Raw genomic sequence first — 16,040 nt, 5'->3', positions numbered from 1 at the left:
TCTTTACAGGTACAGCTAAATTTATGGTAGCATTAAAGGGCATATATTATAAGGATCAATGTACAGCCTGACAATGAAGGAATTTATTTATTAGTCTGCAAAAGTAAGGTCTATTACTGAAAATTAAATCATAAATTTGAAAGAGCCTAACTTTAATGTAGATAGTTCATAATGTACGTGGAGAAGCAACCTAAAAATCGACACTATTCCTGAAGAAGGTAGGAATGCTCAATCAGAGGAAAAATGACTATAAACTTCATCAAATGAGATTAGGTGGGTCCCCTGTCAACAAGGCATGGCACATCCTCTGGTTGCAGATGAAGGAGATGGCCTTCAACTGCAAATATATTGAATAAGCAGTCGTGGACAGCCATCAAAGGTTGGTTCTCCACCTGGGGGGGGGGTTAGGCATCGGGCTAATAACACCTCACCATAAAAAATAAGCTTGTTATGAAAGAACACAATAAGCTTGAGACCTGGATGGATTCATCAAAAGAGCTGCATGACACAAATACACAGGATACAAGAATCAAATATAAAGTTACTCAGAATATACCATGAAAAGCCACAAAAATCCTAAGTTGCTCTTCACAAGCTACAATTAAACAGAAAAGCAGCACAGGATTTGTTCTGTGGTAACAATTCTGTTCAACTTGTACAGTGAATGCCTTACCAAAGAAGCTCTGGATGGGCTCAGAGACTTCAAAATAGAAGGGCAAATTATTCAAACTGTGAAATATGCAGATGACCTTGTGTTAATTGCTAAGGAAGAAACTATGCTACAGGGCATGATTGATAGACTAATTGAAATTGGAAGGTGCTATGGCATGGAAATGAATGTGGAGAAAACAAAAGTAATGAAAATTTCGAGACAACCAACCCCAGTCACAATAAAGATAAACCAAAAACAAGTGGAGAATGTGAAATGTTTTAAATATTTGGGTAGCTTGTTAACAGATGATGGAAGGTGTACTTGTGAAATTAAATCCAGGATTGCCATGGCAAAAGCTGCATTTAGCAAGAAGAAGAATCTTTTTACCAGCAAATTGGACTTAAATTTGAGAAAGAAACTTGTGAAATGCTACATTTCGAGCATAGCTCTGTATGGGGCATAAACATGCACACTTAGGGCAGTAGATCAGAAACATCTGGAAAGTTTCGAAATGGTGTTGGAGAAGGATGGAGAAGATCAGTTGGACCGATTATGTGAGAAATGAAGAAGTGTTAATTAGAGTCAGTGAGCAGAGGAATGTCCTACACGAAATAAGAAAACAGAAAGCTAATTGGATTGGTCATGTTTTACGCAGAAACTGCCTTCTAAAAGAAGTTATTGAAGGAAAGATAGAGGGGCGGATAGAAGTGACAAGAAGACGAGGAAGAAGATGTAAAAAGATGCTGGATGACCTTGGGGGCAGAAGAGGATACTGTCATTTGAAGGAGAAAGCTCTAGATCGCATTAAGTGGAGGAACTGTTTTGGAAGAGACTGTTGACCTGTCGTCTGACAGATTACTGATGATGATGACAGTCAATAATTACTTATATGAAATGGTTAGAAAATAATTTTGTTATATTTTCTTGGGAAAACATAATTGTGATAAACATATTGCATATATGTCTTCATTTGACACTGTAAACAATTTCTCAGCTTCTGAGCTGGATCCTTCCAAAAGACTTAAGTTGGCATTCCATCATATAATAAAAAGTCTGTAATCTAAAAATACATTTGGAACATTTGAGCATTCTTGTGTGTCAGGCCTAAAATTCGTCTCCATCTTCTTGTAACAAAGGAAAGAATAATACATGACAATGCAAAGAAACCTAGAGGAAAATGACAAAACTAGCACATTACATGAAAATACAAGGAACACCTGATGTTAATAACAATCATAAAAATAAAAAGTAAATTAAATATTTTATTTCTGAGCACATAACAGAAAATAAATATTGTATTTTTACCCAAAAATGCTGCAAGGTTTTGTTCAAATCTACAACATTTAATCAAAGAATATGTTATTTTCCATGCTGCCTGCTGAATGATTCAGATTGAACAGACATGTCAACACTTTCACAGCAAACTGCATGAGCACTTATGCTTGCTAAGCAAAAAATACTGGCACTGGGACCCACATATGCCCAATGGCAGGTAGCTGTGCATATATACATACAATAAGAGCAACAGACAACAGTACTGATGTAAAGGTGTCCCTATGAAGATGGTCTCTGAGGACCGAAACGTGTAAGGGCATGAATAATTGAAACAAAAAATCTTAACCAGTCACACTGGACAGAACTATTTAACTTTTTCTTGATAACACATACTGTAACTGCACATCTTCAAATGTTTGCATAAATCAACATTCTGCTGAAAGAGATTTCAAAACAGAATTTAAATGCAGACAAAAATGTATAAATCTACTGCTCCAATTCATTTTACAACACATATTATGTCAAAAAAAAATATTTTAATATGACAAACTTTCTATTTTGAATGATCTAGTATGGGGAGCCACACAGCACTCATATCTAGGCTTGGATGGCATTATACATGTTCTGCTCTAATGAATAAGGGCTCTATTTCCCACCAAACCCACTTTCTTTTTTATGGACAATTTATTACTTATTCCATTGTATTCTATGGTACCCTAATGTAAAGAATTATATCATGATGAAGAAAAAGGAATAGGACAAGAACTCTTGGGCATTCTAAACTAAGAATTTGGATGAAGCTCAGACGTTTCTAACCTTCACAAGGTTACAAGAACCTTCTGGTGGAAACCACGAATGAATAAGAACATGGTATCATCATTGCTTCAACCAATGGCAGTCATCACTTGGATGTAGTCAGTAAAATTAATACCTGATGTATGGGCATGGGGCCCTCTGTATTGGTCGCCTTGCGGGGGACCCATTTGTCCCGACGCAACTCAATGACATCTCGGAGCATGAAGCGTATTCGCAGCGGTAACTCTTGATTCTCTGCGAGAGTGCTCATCCGCTCAAAATACTGATTCATCAGTTTCTGTAAACAACAAAAATCGTGGCCCTAGAGAACCCCAAAATTTATACCATAAAGCTGAAGAATGAAGTACTGGCAATAATCAGTCACTGTCACTTGAATGCTGCTGACAAAAATTTATTATTCTTAGTTGCTCAAACATCTCATAAGTTGTGTCTGAATAAGGTGGTAGAGGAAACACATTCAGCAGCACAGCGATAAGCCAATGCATGCTGATAATTACTGATGCTTCTCAAAGCACTTTTCATTAACCGTATATATCACACAGAACTTCTGATTATCTGTGCTACTGGAGGGGACAAAGCATGTAACTATTAAACATGACTGAAACTCCACAGATCTAAAAAATACCCACTACTGATGCTGCATTCAACCCCAAAAATCAATTAACACTTCAAAATAATCCTTTAATCCTACGATTTTCTAGCTGTTTCCCAAATGTCCTGTATTTTTTTTATTGCTAGTGGGGTGGGACTAAGTCCCTTGTACTGTGGCCACTTCTGGCCTATTGTACCAGCCCCAGATGATAGGTGAGGGTGATGCTTGGATGGTGATCATTTCATACATGAATCCTCACCTTTTCCACATACTATGCCTAGTACCACATATTCCCATATGCTTTGAAACGTCACCCCCATGGACAGCTTGCTGTTCAGTTCATATTCCTTTCTTTTATTATCAACAAACCTCATTACCTTCGGCTTTCAGTTATTGCCTTTCCCGAGCAATTACTTTTCTTTTTCACCAACTTTTCACACTACTGGAGGGCAAAAAAAGTGAATATCTATTATGTGAAAGATGCAACTGATTATACCTGGTCCTTAGAGGTCTCTGAAGACTCAGTTACTCTTTCCCACCAATATTAAATAAGGGTGGTGTTCTCAAACAACTGTGGTAGGTTTTGACTCACAAACACTTACTAAACCAGTCATGTGCTCAAGGTCATCAGAATTCTTTCCCAGGTGGGAAGTTTCAGGGGTGCATAAGGTACTATTCTTATTCTTACGGGGGAAATTAGTGCAGCTATGTTACAACAATTTTGAATAATTCAAATTTTAGGCTGTTGTTGGGCTGGAATGCAGCTCTGAAATAAAAATAAACTGTGCTTCAAAATAACCACCCAAAAAAAACACAAAAAATTGTGCACTTCAAGTTGGGGAATGTTATATACTTTAAATTAACAAGTGTTTTGAATTAACTGATACCAAATTAATGGGTTTTTACTTTATATACTCAGAATATTCTGGTGCTAATATACTGTAGCATACTTGGGTATGTCACGCTACAAATAACTTAACGCCGTATTAAATATAGCGAATCTTTATTGCAATTCACTTGCACACTTAACAACTATTATGACTTGCAGCTTTACAAGTACAGGTTACACAATCCCTTGGCGTTTAGGTTCCAACCTTCTTCAGCGGCAGCTATTCCAAGACTAACTGTTCGAATGCATTCAACCCCGTTTTATAACCTTGGCCGCTTCTATGCAAATGAACCCTCTGTTATAACCGTGGAAACTCTGCTCTGTTGATTCTGCGATTCGTACGCAACAGCCAGCTGTTGGGGCTACAATACTGCTACTGTTACTTCCTATGCAACGGTCTGTTCTAGCGTTTCCATAGAAGTGACTCTTCTGATTCCAAACAAGTTACAATACGCTAAACCCAAACAGGTTCAAGTGAGAGTATGTACTTGATAGTGGCCCACAGAATACAACCACATGAAACCTTCCAACTTGCAAGAACTTTAAAATATATAATACTAAGTACCATCACGATACTTAAATTGGAGGCTGATGAATCTCAATTCAGATAATGCTAACAATGAGAATACTGAATTATTTATTGTCATATCCCCATTATAACCAATCCAAAGAAATATTACTGTATCTGCATTATTATTCAAACCTTGGTGGCATATAGTATTATATTGCATTTCAACCATTTCTGGGTATTACTAGTATCTATCACAACAGACATCTTTTTAAAATTTCATGACTTTTCACAATAATGAGGTTCCACTGTATTGTATACATCATGTAAGCCAAGGACTAGGAGACACCCACCTTTCCTTTGTCAGAGTCCAAAATGCGCCCACAAGTTCTCATTATCTGACTGAGGCATTCCAAGTCCTCGGCCATGTCCTTGGACCCACTTCCACGGTTCTTCTTCTTGTCAGAGAGCAGCTGCTGGATGCAGCGGTGGAGTATACTCTCTGACAATATCTCCAGCTTACCCAGTTCTCCGATAAACTGCAGAAAACAGCACAAATAAATTGTTTAATGATGTAAAAAGGTTATAATGGGAAGATGAAATGTGTAAGATGAAGAGAAAATGTTATAAAATTTAGTTCCAAGAATGAAAAAATAAACAGAAATTGAATTACAAAAGGAAATTTCATGCTCAACCTCAGACAATATGTGAAAGAACTGCGGCGAGGACTGAAAATTTGTCATATGCGTTACTTATGAATTCTGAATTTCTTATGGTCTGTCCAAGTTTCGCTACTGCTCTTAATGCAAAAGTACTGCAACTATACCCCGTTCACTATGGACTTCATAACTACACCACAGTATCATTAAACGTGCTTACAGTTTTATCACAACTACTGGACTAGCCACATGTGCAGAGAAAACTGAGCAAGAATGAGGACAGCTGGCAGTTTTAGTAAACAGAGATGAAATAACATAAAAAGTATTATGTTAGTACTAAAAATCTGTTGGTCCTAAATAATGAAGTCATGCTGTTTTATGTAGCCTATGACAAGACTGGAACTTTTGAAACCTTAACCACTTATGTTTCACTAGGATCGAAAATATACTACGACATGGGTCAAAGAACATGCACATTCAATGAGAATCACGCAAACCTTGATGTTTCCAAGCATTTTGCGCTTGGTGAGCTGTCGTCGCTCCTCCTCCTCCGGCGCCAGGGGGCCATCTCGATGTTCAAATGCTTCAGATGCCTTGGAACGGTTTTCAAACTCGGTTCGACACTTGTTCAGAAGCAGCAGACGGAAGGTACAGGGACTGTTTGGTGGTTCAAAGTTTGGAGCTTCCTCAGACAGCCTCTTGCACAACTGTGCGTACATAGAACTGTATTTGGGCTCATCAAGGGCTTTTTCAAAGATCTGCAACACAAAAAGGATGCATGCAACTCTATGAACAAAGAACCTGGAAGTTAACATTGTTAATCCTGAGCCATGCTCAATTCAGTTCAGAATAAAGTAATCTACTTGCTTACAATCCATTTCAATACACTGACCAGTGTGGTTAAAGTTAAAAATAATACACACACTATTAGAAACTTATGACTATGGCAGTCAAGGCATCAATTACACCTGAATTTTATGTCAAGTCTGGTAAGAGAGATCATTTTCTTTCAATACTGTATTTCAGAGAAACACAGCCCACAGTGAATCATATTATTATGTTGGTAGTTAATATGCTAACCTAATTTAATCCTTCTCAATCTTCCATGTGGAGGCTTTAAGTTTCCAGAACACTATCATCAAGCAACACATATGCCCAGATCATAACCCTCTTGATTCACCTATCTTAACCCAACTGTACCAACTTCCACATCATGCATTTTCCTCAATCCCCATTCCCACTCACAGAAACTGTTACGTACAAAATGTACGTACATTATGTACATTATGTACAGGGAGTTTAGAAGGTTAACATATCAGATAAAATAATAATAATAATAATAATAATGGAACTAAATTTCAGCGAGACTGAATATGTAGAGAAGTTCTGTCAATGCTTATTACAAATCTTTCCACATCCTTGAACTTTGTTAAATTTTAAAACAACTTAAGTTCACAAATGCAAACATACTCAATATTAATTTCCAACACATTACCACTTACCAGCAATATAACTCCTTTGAGAATCACACCTGAATTAAGTTCTGTTTGGAGTAAATCATCGCTCAGCTTCTGGAATTTCTCTGGGGTGAGCTTGTTGAGTATACCCCGCACCTAAATAAATAAATAACACGCATCCTTAAAGTAACATTGCAGACAAGCCTCAACCTCCTCATGCATACAAACTTTCCTTAACACAAATAGGAAAAAAGTAACATAACACCTGTAATTATATTCCACACTATAAACTGATTCTAGAACAAATTATATAATTGTACCCGTTATATGTAAGTGTTAAACTTGGCTGTCTGCCAGCCAAACAAAGAACACACAAATTAAGCATGTTTAAAAACGGGCTTCTGAGAAGAATATCTGGACCCAAAAGAGAGTATGGGGGTCGAGGAAACTGATGAAGGGCTTTTTCACTTCCTTTCATCAAACAAATTACTAAGTGCTCAAATTAAGGAGGCTAAAACGGATGGAAAACGTAGCACACACCAAGGAAACAGAAAATGCCTACCAAACTCTAGACCATAACCCCAAGAAAGACACAGTCCTGTGTGCACTAAATTCATTTGGTTCAGGATGAGGTTTGTGGTAGCTTGTGATTCTGTTTAACAATGCTGTCAGTTAACTCATACCACACAATGTTGAATATGGGATGATAGTGAACTGGAAAGGATGTGGTCTAACTTAAGGTACAATCCTATCATGTCTGGAGAGACTGAGTAAAACTACAAAAAACCTCAGGATAGTTATGTGCCCTGTTTCAGATTCAAGCTAGACACCTCCAAAATAAGAGAGAAGCATTACTGCTTTAGCCAATCTGCTTGATGAAATTAGGTCTGGAAGAGTACTTATGACCACAGTAAACAATCCTTCATGTTACATAAAAAGTGAATATCTTCTTGCTCAGCTGAATTACAATCACCTCCTGAAGGACTCTGCTCCATGGGGTTATACTTGTTGTACTTTATTTCAAATAACCCTGGACTGCTTGTTAACACAGATGAAAAAGGGGGCATAATACATTTAAAGCCAGGTTCACAATGAGCTGAAGTGATATTTTATAATAATAATCACCAGCACAGAATAACGAACATAGATGAACATAGATGTAATCACCCCAAGGTTACTTCATTTAAAAATTACCATATTTACTTGTGCACTTGCTTCTTTATTAGATTAAACTGAGGATGGGATTATTAAGTGGTGGTCCTGAAATGTGAAAGTGGCCAGATAAGAGGAATGACTACCAGATTCATAAAATCATGGCTTACACTTTTATTGGGAAAAGACGGAACTGTTATTTACCTAAGTAAATATTACATGTTCACCTGATACAAACGCTTCTTTCTCACACACGTAAACCACAGTGCATGACAATGCTATCTGCAAAGCCTCGCCCTTCCTTTCATACAAGCTATTTCTTAGAAGTAATGCCTACATGCCTCTGCAATGTGTAATGAACACTGTTGCCTTGAGAATTAATGTTCTTTAACTGGGCTCTGATAACTGCAGTATGAGTTCCGTATACTTGACACAAAGATTTGAAAATTTCATTTTATTTCATACAAGGTCCATGCCATAGCTCAAGCGGTTAGTCGCTGGCTTCCCACTGTGGTGGCCCGGGTTCGATCCTGGGTCTGGTCAAGAGAAATTTATGGTGGACAAAGTGGCGCTGGGGTGGGCTTTCTCCGAGTACTTAGGTTTCCCTTGCCAATCTTCATTCCACCAAATTCTCCATCATCATAATCACCCGGGGCAGGCTACAATAGGCCAATCAGTGGCCGCCATGCCAACTGTACCCAGTTGGACTCCACACCCCACTAAGCAAATTGAAAAAAGAATAATTTTACAAAATACAGTGAAAGTGTGCCTATAAGTGGGGCAATTTTTAAATTTGAAGCAGTTAAATCCAATAAACTCTGCCACAATAAGAAATTCTAAAACTATTGGATGGTGACTTTGGTTGTGGAAGATGTGATATGGAATGTACCAATTTTGTCTTGAAGGTAATCTACAGCAGCTGAGCAATTTCCTGAAATTCTACATAAAGTAAGTGGAGATGGTAAGTACACTAATGAACAATTACACAATTGTGATGAAACAGCATTGTACTATAAACAGCTAACACAAAAAAGTTATATCTTAGAAAAGCAGGTATGAGTAACAGAGTGACTTGGTTCCTGTGGGCCAAAAAGACTCAAATCACAAGCTAAAACCACTGTGCTGTGGTGAAAGTATTTAGCCTTCAAGCATGCCAACATGTAATCTCTGCCTGTAACCTATATAAAGCATTCCAATACATGAATATGATGTGAGACATTTTCATCTTGTGATATGGAAGTGAGTTAATACCACCAGTAGGATACATTTCTTTGTGTTCCAAAAAAAAATCTGAAGAAAATCCTCTGACAGTGCTGGATCATTGTCAGCCTATTTATCTGCTGAAGTCCTGAAACTGAAAATGTCGAAGGAACAAGAATGCACGGATTCAGCCCATGAATCAAGGCATTATGCAAGCCTACAATGTCCATTATCCTAGACATCTACTTCCTGGTTTCGTCAGCTCTGAACTGCAAGTTACAAAATATCTAAACATATTATCACTGAAAGATAATGCAAACAATGTTGGTTATGCTTGTGAAAAGATTGATGGCAACTGAAAACCAGTGAAAGCAAATTTTTTTTGGAAAAGATAAAATAAGAGAAGACAATGCTGGCAGCACTTTCACAAGTGAAGACTGCTTGTAATGAACTCAAAAGAGTAATCTAGAGCAAATGACTATGCAGCTTGGAGTGCGGCAAGTGCAACAGCTCCAGCACAGCCCCTCAGTGAAGAAACAGATTCCTACAAAAAACAGGAAAACAAACAATGAACATAGATCTAACGACAGGACACAGAAGTGATTCAGACGACAACAGTTACAACACTTGTAATGCAATGGTACCAACATTACACCAGCGGATGGCTCCTGTAATGGAGCAGCACCTAGTTCCAGCACTGACATAAAGCTTAGCACACCTCCCCTTGTGATGCTAGTATGAGTGCAAGTGACTGCATCACCAATGAATACAGGATGCTTGAAGAATCATTTAGCTAACCAGGTATTACCAAATGTCTGGTACTTTCTATTCCTCCCTCCGTTACCCCTCTTTTTATTCTTATATGTGAGCACGAAGGTCTTGATATGCTTCTACTTGGAGTGAAGTACATACATATTTTGCAAGCTCTGATGAGGCATTCCAAATTAAAAACACTGGTCATTTCTACAGCAGCTTCATAACAAGATTAGGAATGTGAGAGAGGTCAAAATGAAATTGTGATTATACCAGAAATAGTCACCCAATACAATAACTGAAAGGAGCAGTATGCTAGGCTATGCATTTATGCCATGTAAGAGCAAGTGCTACCATCATCTCCCACACCCTTTATGGGAGACAAATACCATGCTCCTATACAGTACTTCTGAATTCCTTATTCAACTGAGGGATTGCTGTTCTTCTGGTGAAACGTCTGCTACTTTGATCACCTTATATAAAAGTTTTAAGTTCACATCTCTCTTCTACATTAGAACAGCAAAGAAATGTCAGCTGAGACTGTCTCATATTTTGTATGAACTTACAAAATGACCATAACCACAAAAACAAAACATACACGAATATCCTAAACACCACAAAACAAAATGGGCCACTTTTACATAATGCAGAAAAGAGGACAAATAACCAAGCTTTTTAAAAACACGCAACTTACAGTAGTTTTTCACATACAAAACACATTCAACAATATACTGAAAACATCATGCAGACATAAATATAACAATAGCGGCATATATCAGATGAAATGCCTGGATTGCCCATTAAAATATGGTCAAATAGGAAGAATGTTCAATATAAGACATAAAGAACATACTCATGCCATCAGAAGTAATAGTGGTAATTCCAGATATTCAAATCATACATGAAATAAGGGACATACATTTGGCACAACAACAGATAACTATGGACATCAAAAGGGCAGGAAGGAAAGGCAGACACCTAACACCTATCACATTTACAAAATTAGCAAGAACAACTCATAAAAGAAGCACACAATCCTATATATTCCAAACAGTACATGAACTTTACCAGTAGTTAGCAGTACATACACCACCTAGAAAGATATTTAAGGGAGAACACCACCAAATCAGTTCATGAAACACACAAATCAACACAAGATACACACAACCAAGACAGCAGTACACCCAGTGGGGCATATAAGTACAAAAATACAACATCTAGGCACACAAAGCAAGCATAACCCAAGAATTAAGGACAGAATCATACTAATAAACATTATATATAGCAGAGAGCAGCCACAATACAAAAGATAGGAAGAACAGACACCCTATAACATCAAGATTAATAACAATGATGTATTCACTACTATTGACAAAGTGCACAGTGCAGTGGATTCCTTAAAAGTGTGTTGCCTGAAGATGGCCCTATGTGGCCAAAACATGTAGCACATAAACACAGAATGTATATACAGTTTGACGACATTTTAAAAATTTTAGTCAATTAAACGTCATCTAAATCTATACTGATATTGTTGCATTACAGACAGAAGATTACAAGTGTTACAAAATGCTTCTCCTTTTAAAACTTGAAATATCACACAGCATGTGTATTAAGTTGTTTGCAACATAAGATGCTGGACACACAAAACATAATGCTTCTAAATATTCTACTTTGAATATTCAGGTATGCCAATCAAGATGACATAAGGGTAGTCTGTCACAGAGATATAAGTACTCCCCCTTGACAATGAATGGAACAGGCTGAAACAGTCACATGAATTTATTAACTGAAGCTGTGGCTGCCATGTGCATGACAGTATTGGAACTACAAGGTATGAATGTGAAACTGTTATATTTGCAAAGACAATAATTCAGAATACATAAAATATTATTTGCAGAATAGCGACCTGGCACCTGGGACTTGTGCAGACCTGGTTAAGTTAATGTATTTTTTTGTACTGTTCTTTTTCAAAATCTGCAAAAGAAGAGTTTCTTTTGACATACAATGCAAAACCCAAGACCTCTACTTTAGACCCCAGAATTTAAATGCCCAGAAAGTCTAATGCATCATGCAAAAGAGGAACACTTTTATCAGTTCTGGCAAACTAAACTGCTTGTTTATTTGAATTTAGAGGCATAAATTATTTTTTATAGTTTTACATATCAGTGAAACTGAAAAAAATATAAGTGTAATATACCTTTTAAACTGGCTGTGTACTTATACACATAAAAAGTAAAGAAGGTTTACAGAAATCAAATAAATTGCTAGCTAACTTTGCTTGTAACATGGATGTTTAAAGCCACCCACTTTATACTGAGGTGTCACTGTACTGACATGTTTACAACATTTCATAATTTGTACTGTTTCCACAAGAGGTGAGAAGCTACAATTCTGCTATGCCTTCAAAAATGGCACGACAGTAACTCTGTGTTATTTTGTGTAAAGTATGCACTGAGTATCAGCAAAATACTATCAGAGACCGTTTGTAGTCTAATGCCATTGCATCACAAGCATGCATTAGCAAATATTTTGTGGGCACTTAGAAAACCAAATTCATGTAACTGGACACTACACACACAATACTGCACTGCCCAGAGACTAGTTTGTACTTGCTTTACATTATCGTAACACACGAACAAAAACAAAATTTTTCTTTAGACCTAACAGCTGCTCAGGCAGTCATGAAAATTCCCCATACCCTTTCATCCCCCCCCCCTCTAGGATCCAGGTAGTCTTTGTTTTTGAGATTCCAGTAGAGACAAGCATGCTATATGCCCTGGCAGCCTCAATTTACTTTATTTGATCATTTTAACAATATCTTGCAAGTACAGGTGATGAAGCACATTTCTGCAATTTACCCCAGCCTCCTGTTAAAACAAAGCTCTTACCTTACGGAAAATGAGATCATTGCGATTTTCTGGGGTGAGTGCATCTCGTCTTACGGTTGAAGGAGGGATCCAGCGCCGCTTTGTGGAAAGGGAGCGAGATTCGTCCCTGCAATAAACAATGAACATGCAATTCTCTTATCCCCTATGCACAATTTACACCAAACAACTACAATTCCTGCCAAAATGCCATTAAGGAAGCCTAAAACCAAGCAACAATGTTCACAAGCAAAACTTGAGGAGGGACAGAAGCTAAGCACTAAAGCTTAATCAACATGAATGATGCAACAAAATATGCAGGTTTCTACATTGATATCTGCAGTTATGACATGGAAAAAACTTATGGACAAACACAGACAGTCTGTAATACAAAGAAAATGTGTTTAAGATGTCACTATATAACTTCACTCATCTAATAACAGTTATGGTTACGCCGAAACCTAAATGTAATACATGACCAGCATGTTCTCTTTACCTTGATAAAATCTGTTAGTATTCAAAGACCTTCTACTTTAACAGGGAACAAAAATTTGGCGTTTTCTCAACAACTGTCTGACGCACAAAAGCACACAGGATTGTGAAGTCTCAACATACAAATCCAAAGCCTCAAAACTACCTTCACACAGAATGGCTACAGTGCAACAGACATCAGATGGTGAACTCCCAACGTAAATTACAGTAACTAGGGTCAACTGGACTGACCCACCATATTACATATGAAGGCCCCATCAAACAAGATCAGCATGCCCCTGGTAAGGTTCAACATAAGGGATGTAATACTTTCCAGAACACCTACTGAAACCAGGAAAAGAAGATCTAATTCTCATGAACCCTCGAATATTCTGCACTCCCCTGCGAATGTAGCAAAAAGCATATTGGATAGCCAGGGTGCACAAGATAATATATAAGGCTATTTCATCTGGACAAGTCAGTGGTGGCTTAACAAAACACTGAATCAGAACATTATAAACTTCAAAATATTACACTGTTGGCTATAACTACATGGTGGAGCCCAATAAGACAAACCTCCAAGAACTGGAAACATAAAACAACTTCAAAGAGACATGACATTCAGTCAAGTCAGTTTTGAAACTCAGCTAGTGCCATACTTCCAACAAGGCACAGCCATCAACAATCATTAAGATCCAAGGAAGTTAAAGAGTTAATGGTCACTATCAACCCATACTGTGAGAATAAGCAAACTTTACTGTGGCATACGCACGATGAAACTGTGCCTGCTTGAACCCAACTACTGGACAATTAGCAGACCAGGAGAACCATACACAAGCTTACAGCATGTATATACTCAACAAACAGCTGTATTATCCATCACTACATTCCCTAATGAAAGAGGTGGAGCCACTCTCCAAAACCCTAATAATGCAACTCAAATTGACACGGCATATCACCCACGAGAAATTCAACATGTAAAATTAAAATCTTGTATGTTTCAATCTTTATATTTTTGAATACAGAATAGTAAGTCAGAAGATTCAGAATTTATTGGTAATAATCCCTGAAGTTGATATCCTCTATTCCTTTTTCCATGAATGTAATTCTGATTTGTTATGGTCATTCCCCAATATTTCAGTCTTGCCACACTCTTGAAGGATTTATTATTGATCCTTGTCAGGAATTTGTGCTACATTCTGGCAACAAGTCATGCACATCCATATACAGGGTGTCCCAGGAGGAATGTGCCAAACTTCAGGAGGGTGTTCCTTATGTTAAAGTATGCCGATATAACCCAAAACACCTATGTCCAAAGTTGAACGGTTACGGAGATAATGGCCAGAGAAGTGTCAAACTTTGACCGGGGTTACACACTTGTTGATTACAAAATAGATATTAAAACTGGCAGGAATATGTGGATTCTGTAATGTTAATAATGTACGTAACATCAAACTAACTTGTGAGTGACATGAAGCCATAAAATTGAAGTACAAAAAACTCGCATGCCATCTCAAAGTTGTCGTTTAAGAGTTCCAAGCACTGTACATGACACATGAATGGTAAGCGATGACGTAACGTGCTGACTGCGCGTTCTGATAAAGCCAACTCCATAAGCACGGATAGGATGAATCACGGCAGTCAAGGACAAACAGAGATAATTCCTCTCAGCTGATAGGTATAATCCGTGGACCCGCTAGAAGACCACACTTTTCTCGGGCCATTATCTCCGTAACCGTTCAACTTTGGACATAGGTGTTTTGGGTTATATCGGCATACTTTAACATAAGGAACACCCTCCCGAAGTTTGGCACATTCCTCCTGGGACACCCTGTATATGTAGCACTGTGTGGAGTAACGCCTAACGGACTTCAATATTCAGTAACTCAATTTGTCACTATGCAACACAGATACACAAGCAATATTTATTCACTGTGCTCTGTGAACTTCAGTCAAAATGCAGCACTGGTCAAATCAAGAGCAAAATGTGCCTGTAGTGGTAGTAAATACAAACTCTGGAAGCTTCTGGAAGTCATTTCACAGATGTGACATGCCTATGTGGATTCTCCTCAGTGTTATAACTCCATGTAGACCCCTGAAAGTCAACCAATGAAATTCCACAGAAAGCAGTGTAACATGCCATACTCTTGGTGAATCCACATTTGAACCTTTCTGTTAAATGAACCATAAGTTTCTCCAGTGTGTATTTTAGTTCAAAAATGGTCAATGTGTATATGTGGACACCTGAAAATATTCCTTCCAGCAACACTGCATTTTTTGGAACCTACAGTTTCTTTCATTCAAGCTAGGAATGAAGAAGATATATATGTTAGATGGGCACATAATTAAAAGGTTGCCAAGAAACAATGGCTGACTCACCTTCCTCCTAAGACACGAGAAGCACCCCCCGGTCCTCTAGGGCCGTCCGTTGTTGCTTGTGTATCGGCCCCCAAAACAATGAACAAGTTTCACTTTAGGATAAATGAGGTTGGGAAGCTGAAACAAGACACATTTGATCCATTACAACAGAACCAAAATCTTCCAATATAAGGGCACTAAAATGAGAATGCCAAAAACACAGGCATGTGAAACAATTAATGAAACCACGGCTTACATATAACTGAATGCAGGAAACGAAGTTCATTCACCCCAAAACAAGCCACTGCCCAAATTACTGGGATTCTTGGTTTTAAAGCAGTCCCACTGATATAATATAAACATTTCGAAAGTAAAATAAAGAAATGTTTCAATC

The 16,040-nt window shown here is 37.7% G+C and overlaps 1 protein-coding gene across 2 annotated transcripts in view; it reads right to left on the bottom strand.

The window, feature by feature from the left end:
• LOC111872513 (eukaryotic translation initiation factor 4 gamma 2) overlaps positions 1-15,755 on the bottom strand; it is a 47,813-nt gene extending 32,058 nt beyond the window's left edge. The window contains exons 1-6 of one of the 2 annotated variants that reach the window (XM_023866510.1): positions 15,668-15,755; positions 12,842-12,947; positions 6,894-7,004; positions 5,889-6,149; positions 5,086-5,271; positions 2,859-3,020 (exon numbers count right to left, since the gene is read on the bottom strand). In XM_023866510.1, coding sequence (XP_023722278.1) covers positions 2,859-3,020; positions 5,086-5,271; positions 5,889-6,110 — 570 coding nt within the window. In that variant the 5' untranslated portion in view covers positions 6,111-6,149; positions 6,894-7,004; positions 12,842-12,947; positions 15,668-15,755. Of the gene's footprint in view, positions 1-2,858; positions 3,021-5,085; positions 5,272-5,888; positions 6,150-6,893; positions 7,005-12,841; positions 12,948-15,667 lie in introns of those variants that run through there. The other variant, XM_033754719.1, reaches the window with a different exon arrangement.
• Between the last annotated feature and the right edge of the window lie 285 nt (positions 15,756-16,040).

The sequence above is a fragment of the Cryptotermes secundus genome, unplaced genomic scaffold (assembly GCF_002891405.2).
Source record: "Cryptotermes secundus unplaced genomic scaffold, Csec_1.0 scaffold537, whole genome shotgun sequence".
Lineage (NCBI taxonomy): Eukaryota > Metazoa > Arthropoda > Insecta > Blattodea > Kalotermitidae > Cryptotermes > Cryptotermes secundus.
Note: the sequence above shows the minus strand (reverse complement) of the source record. Positions and strands in the feature narration are given on the sequence as shown.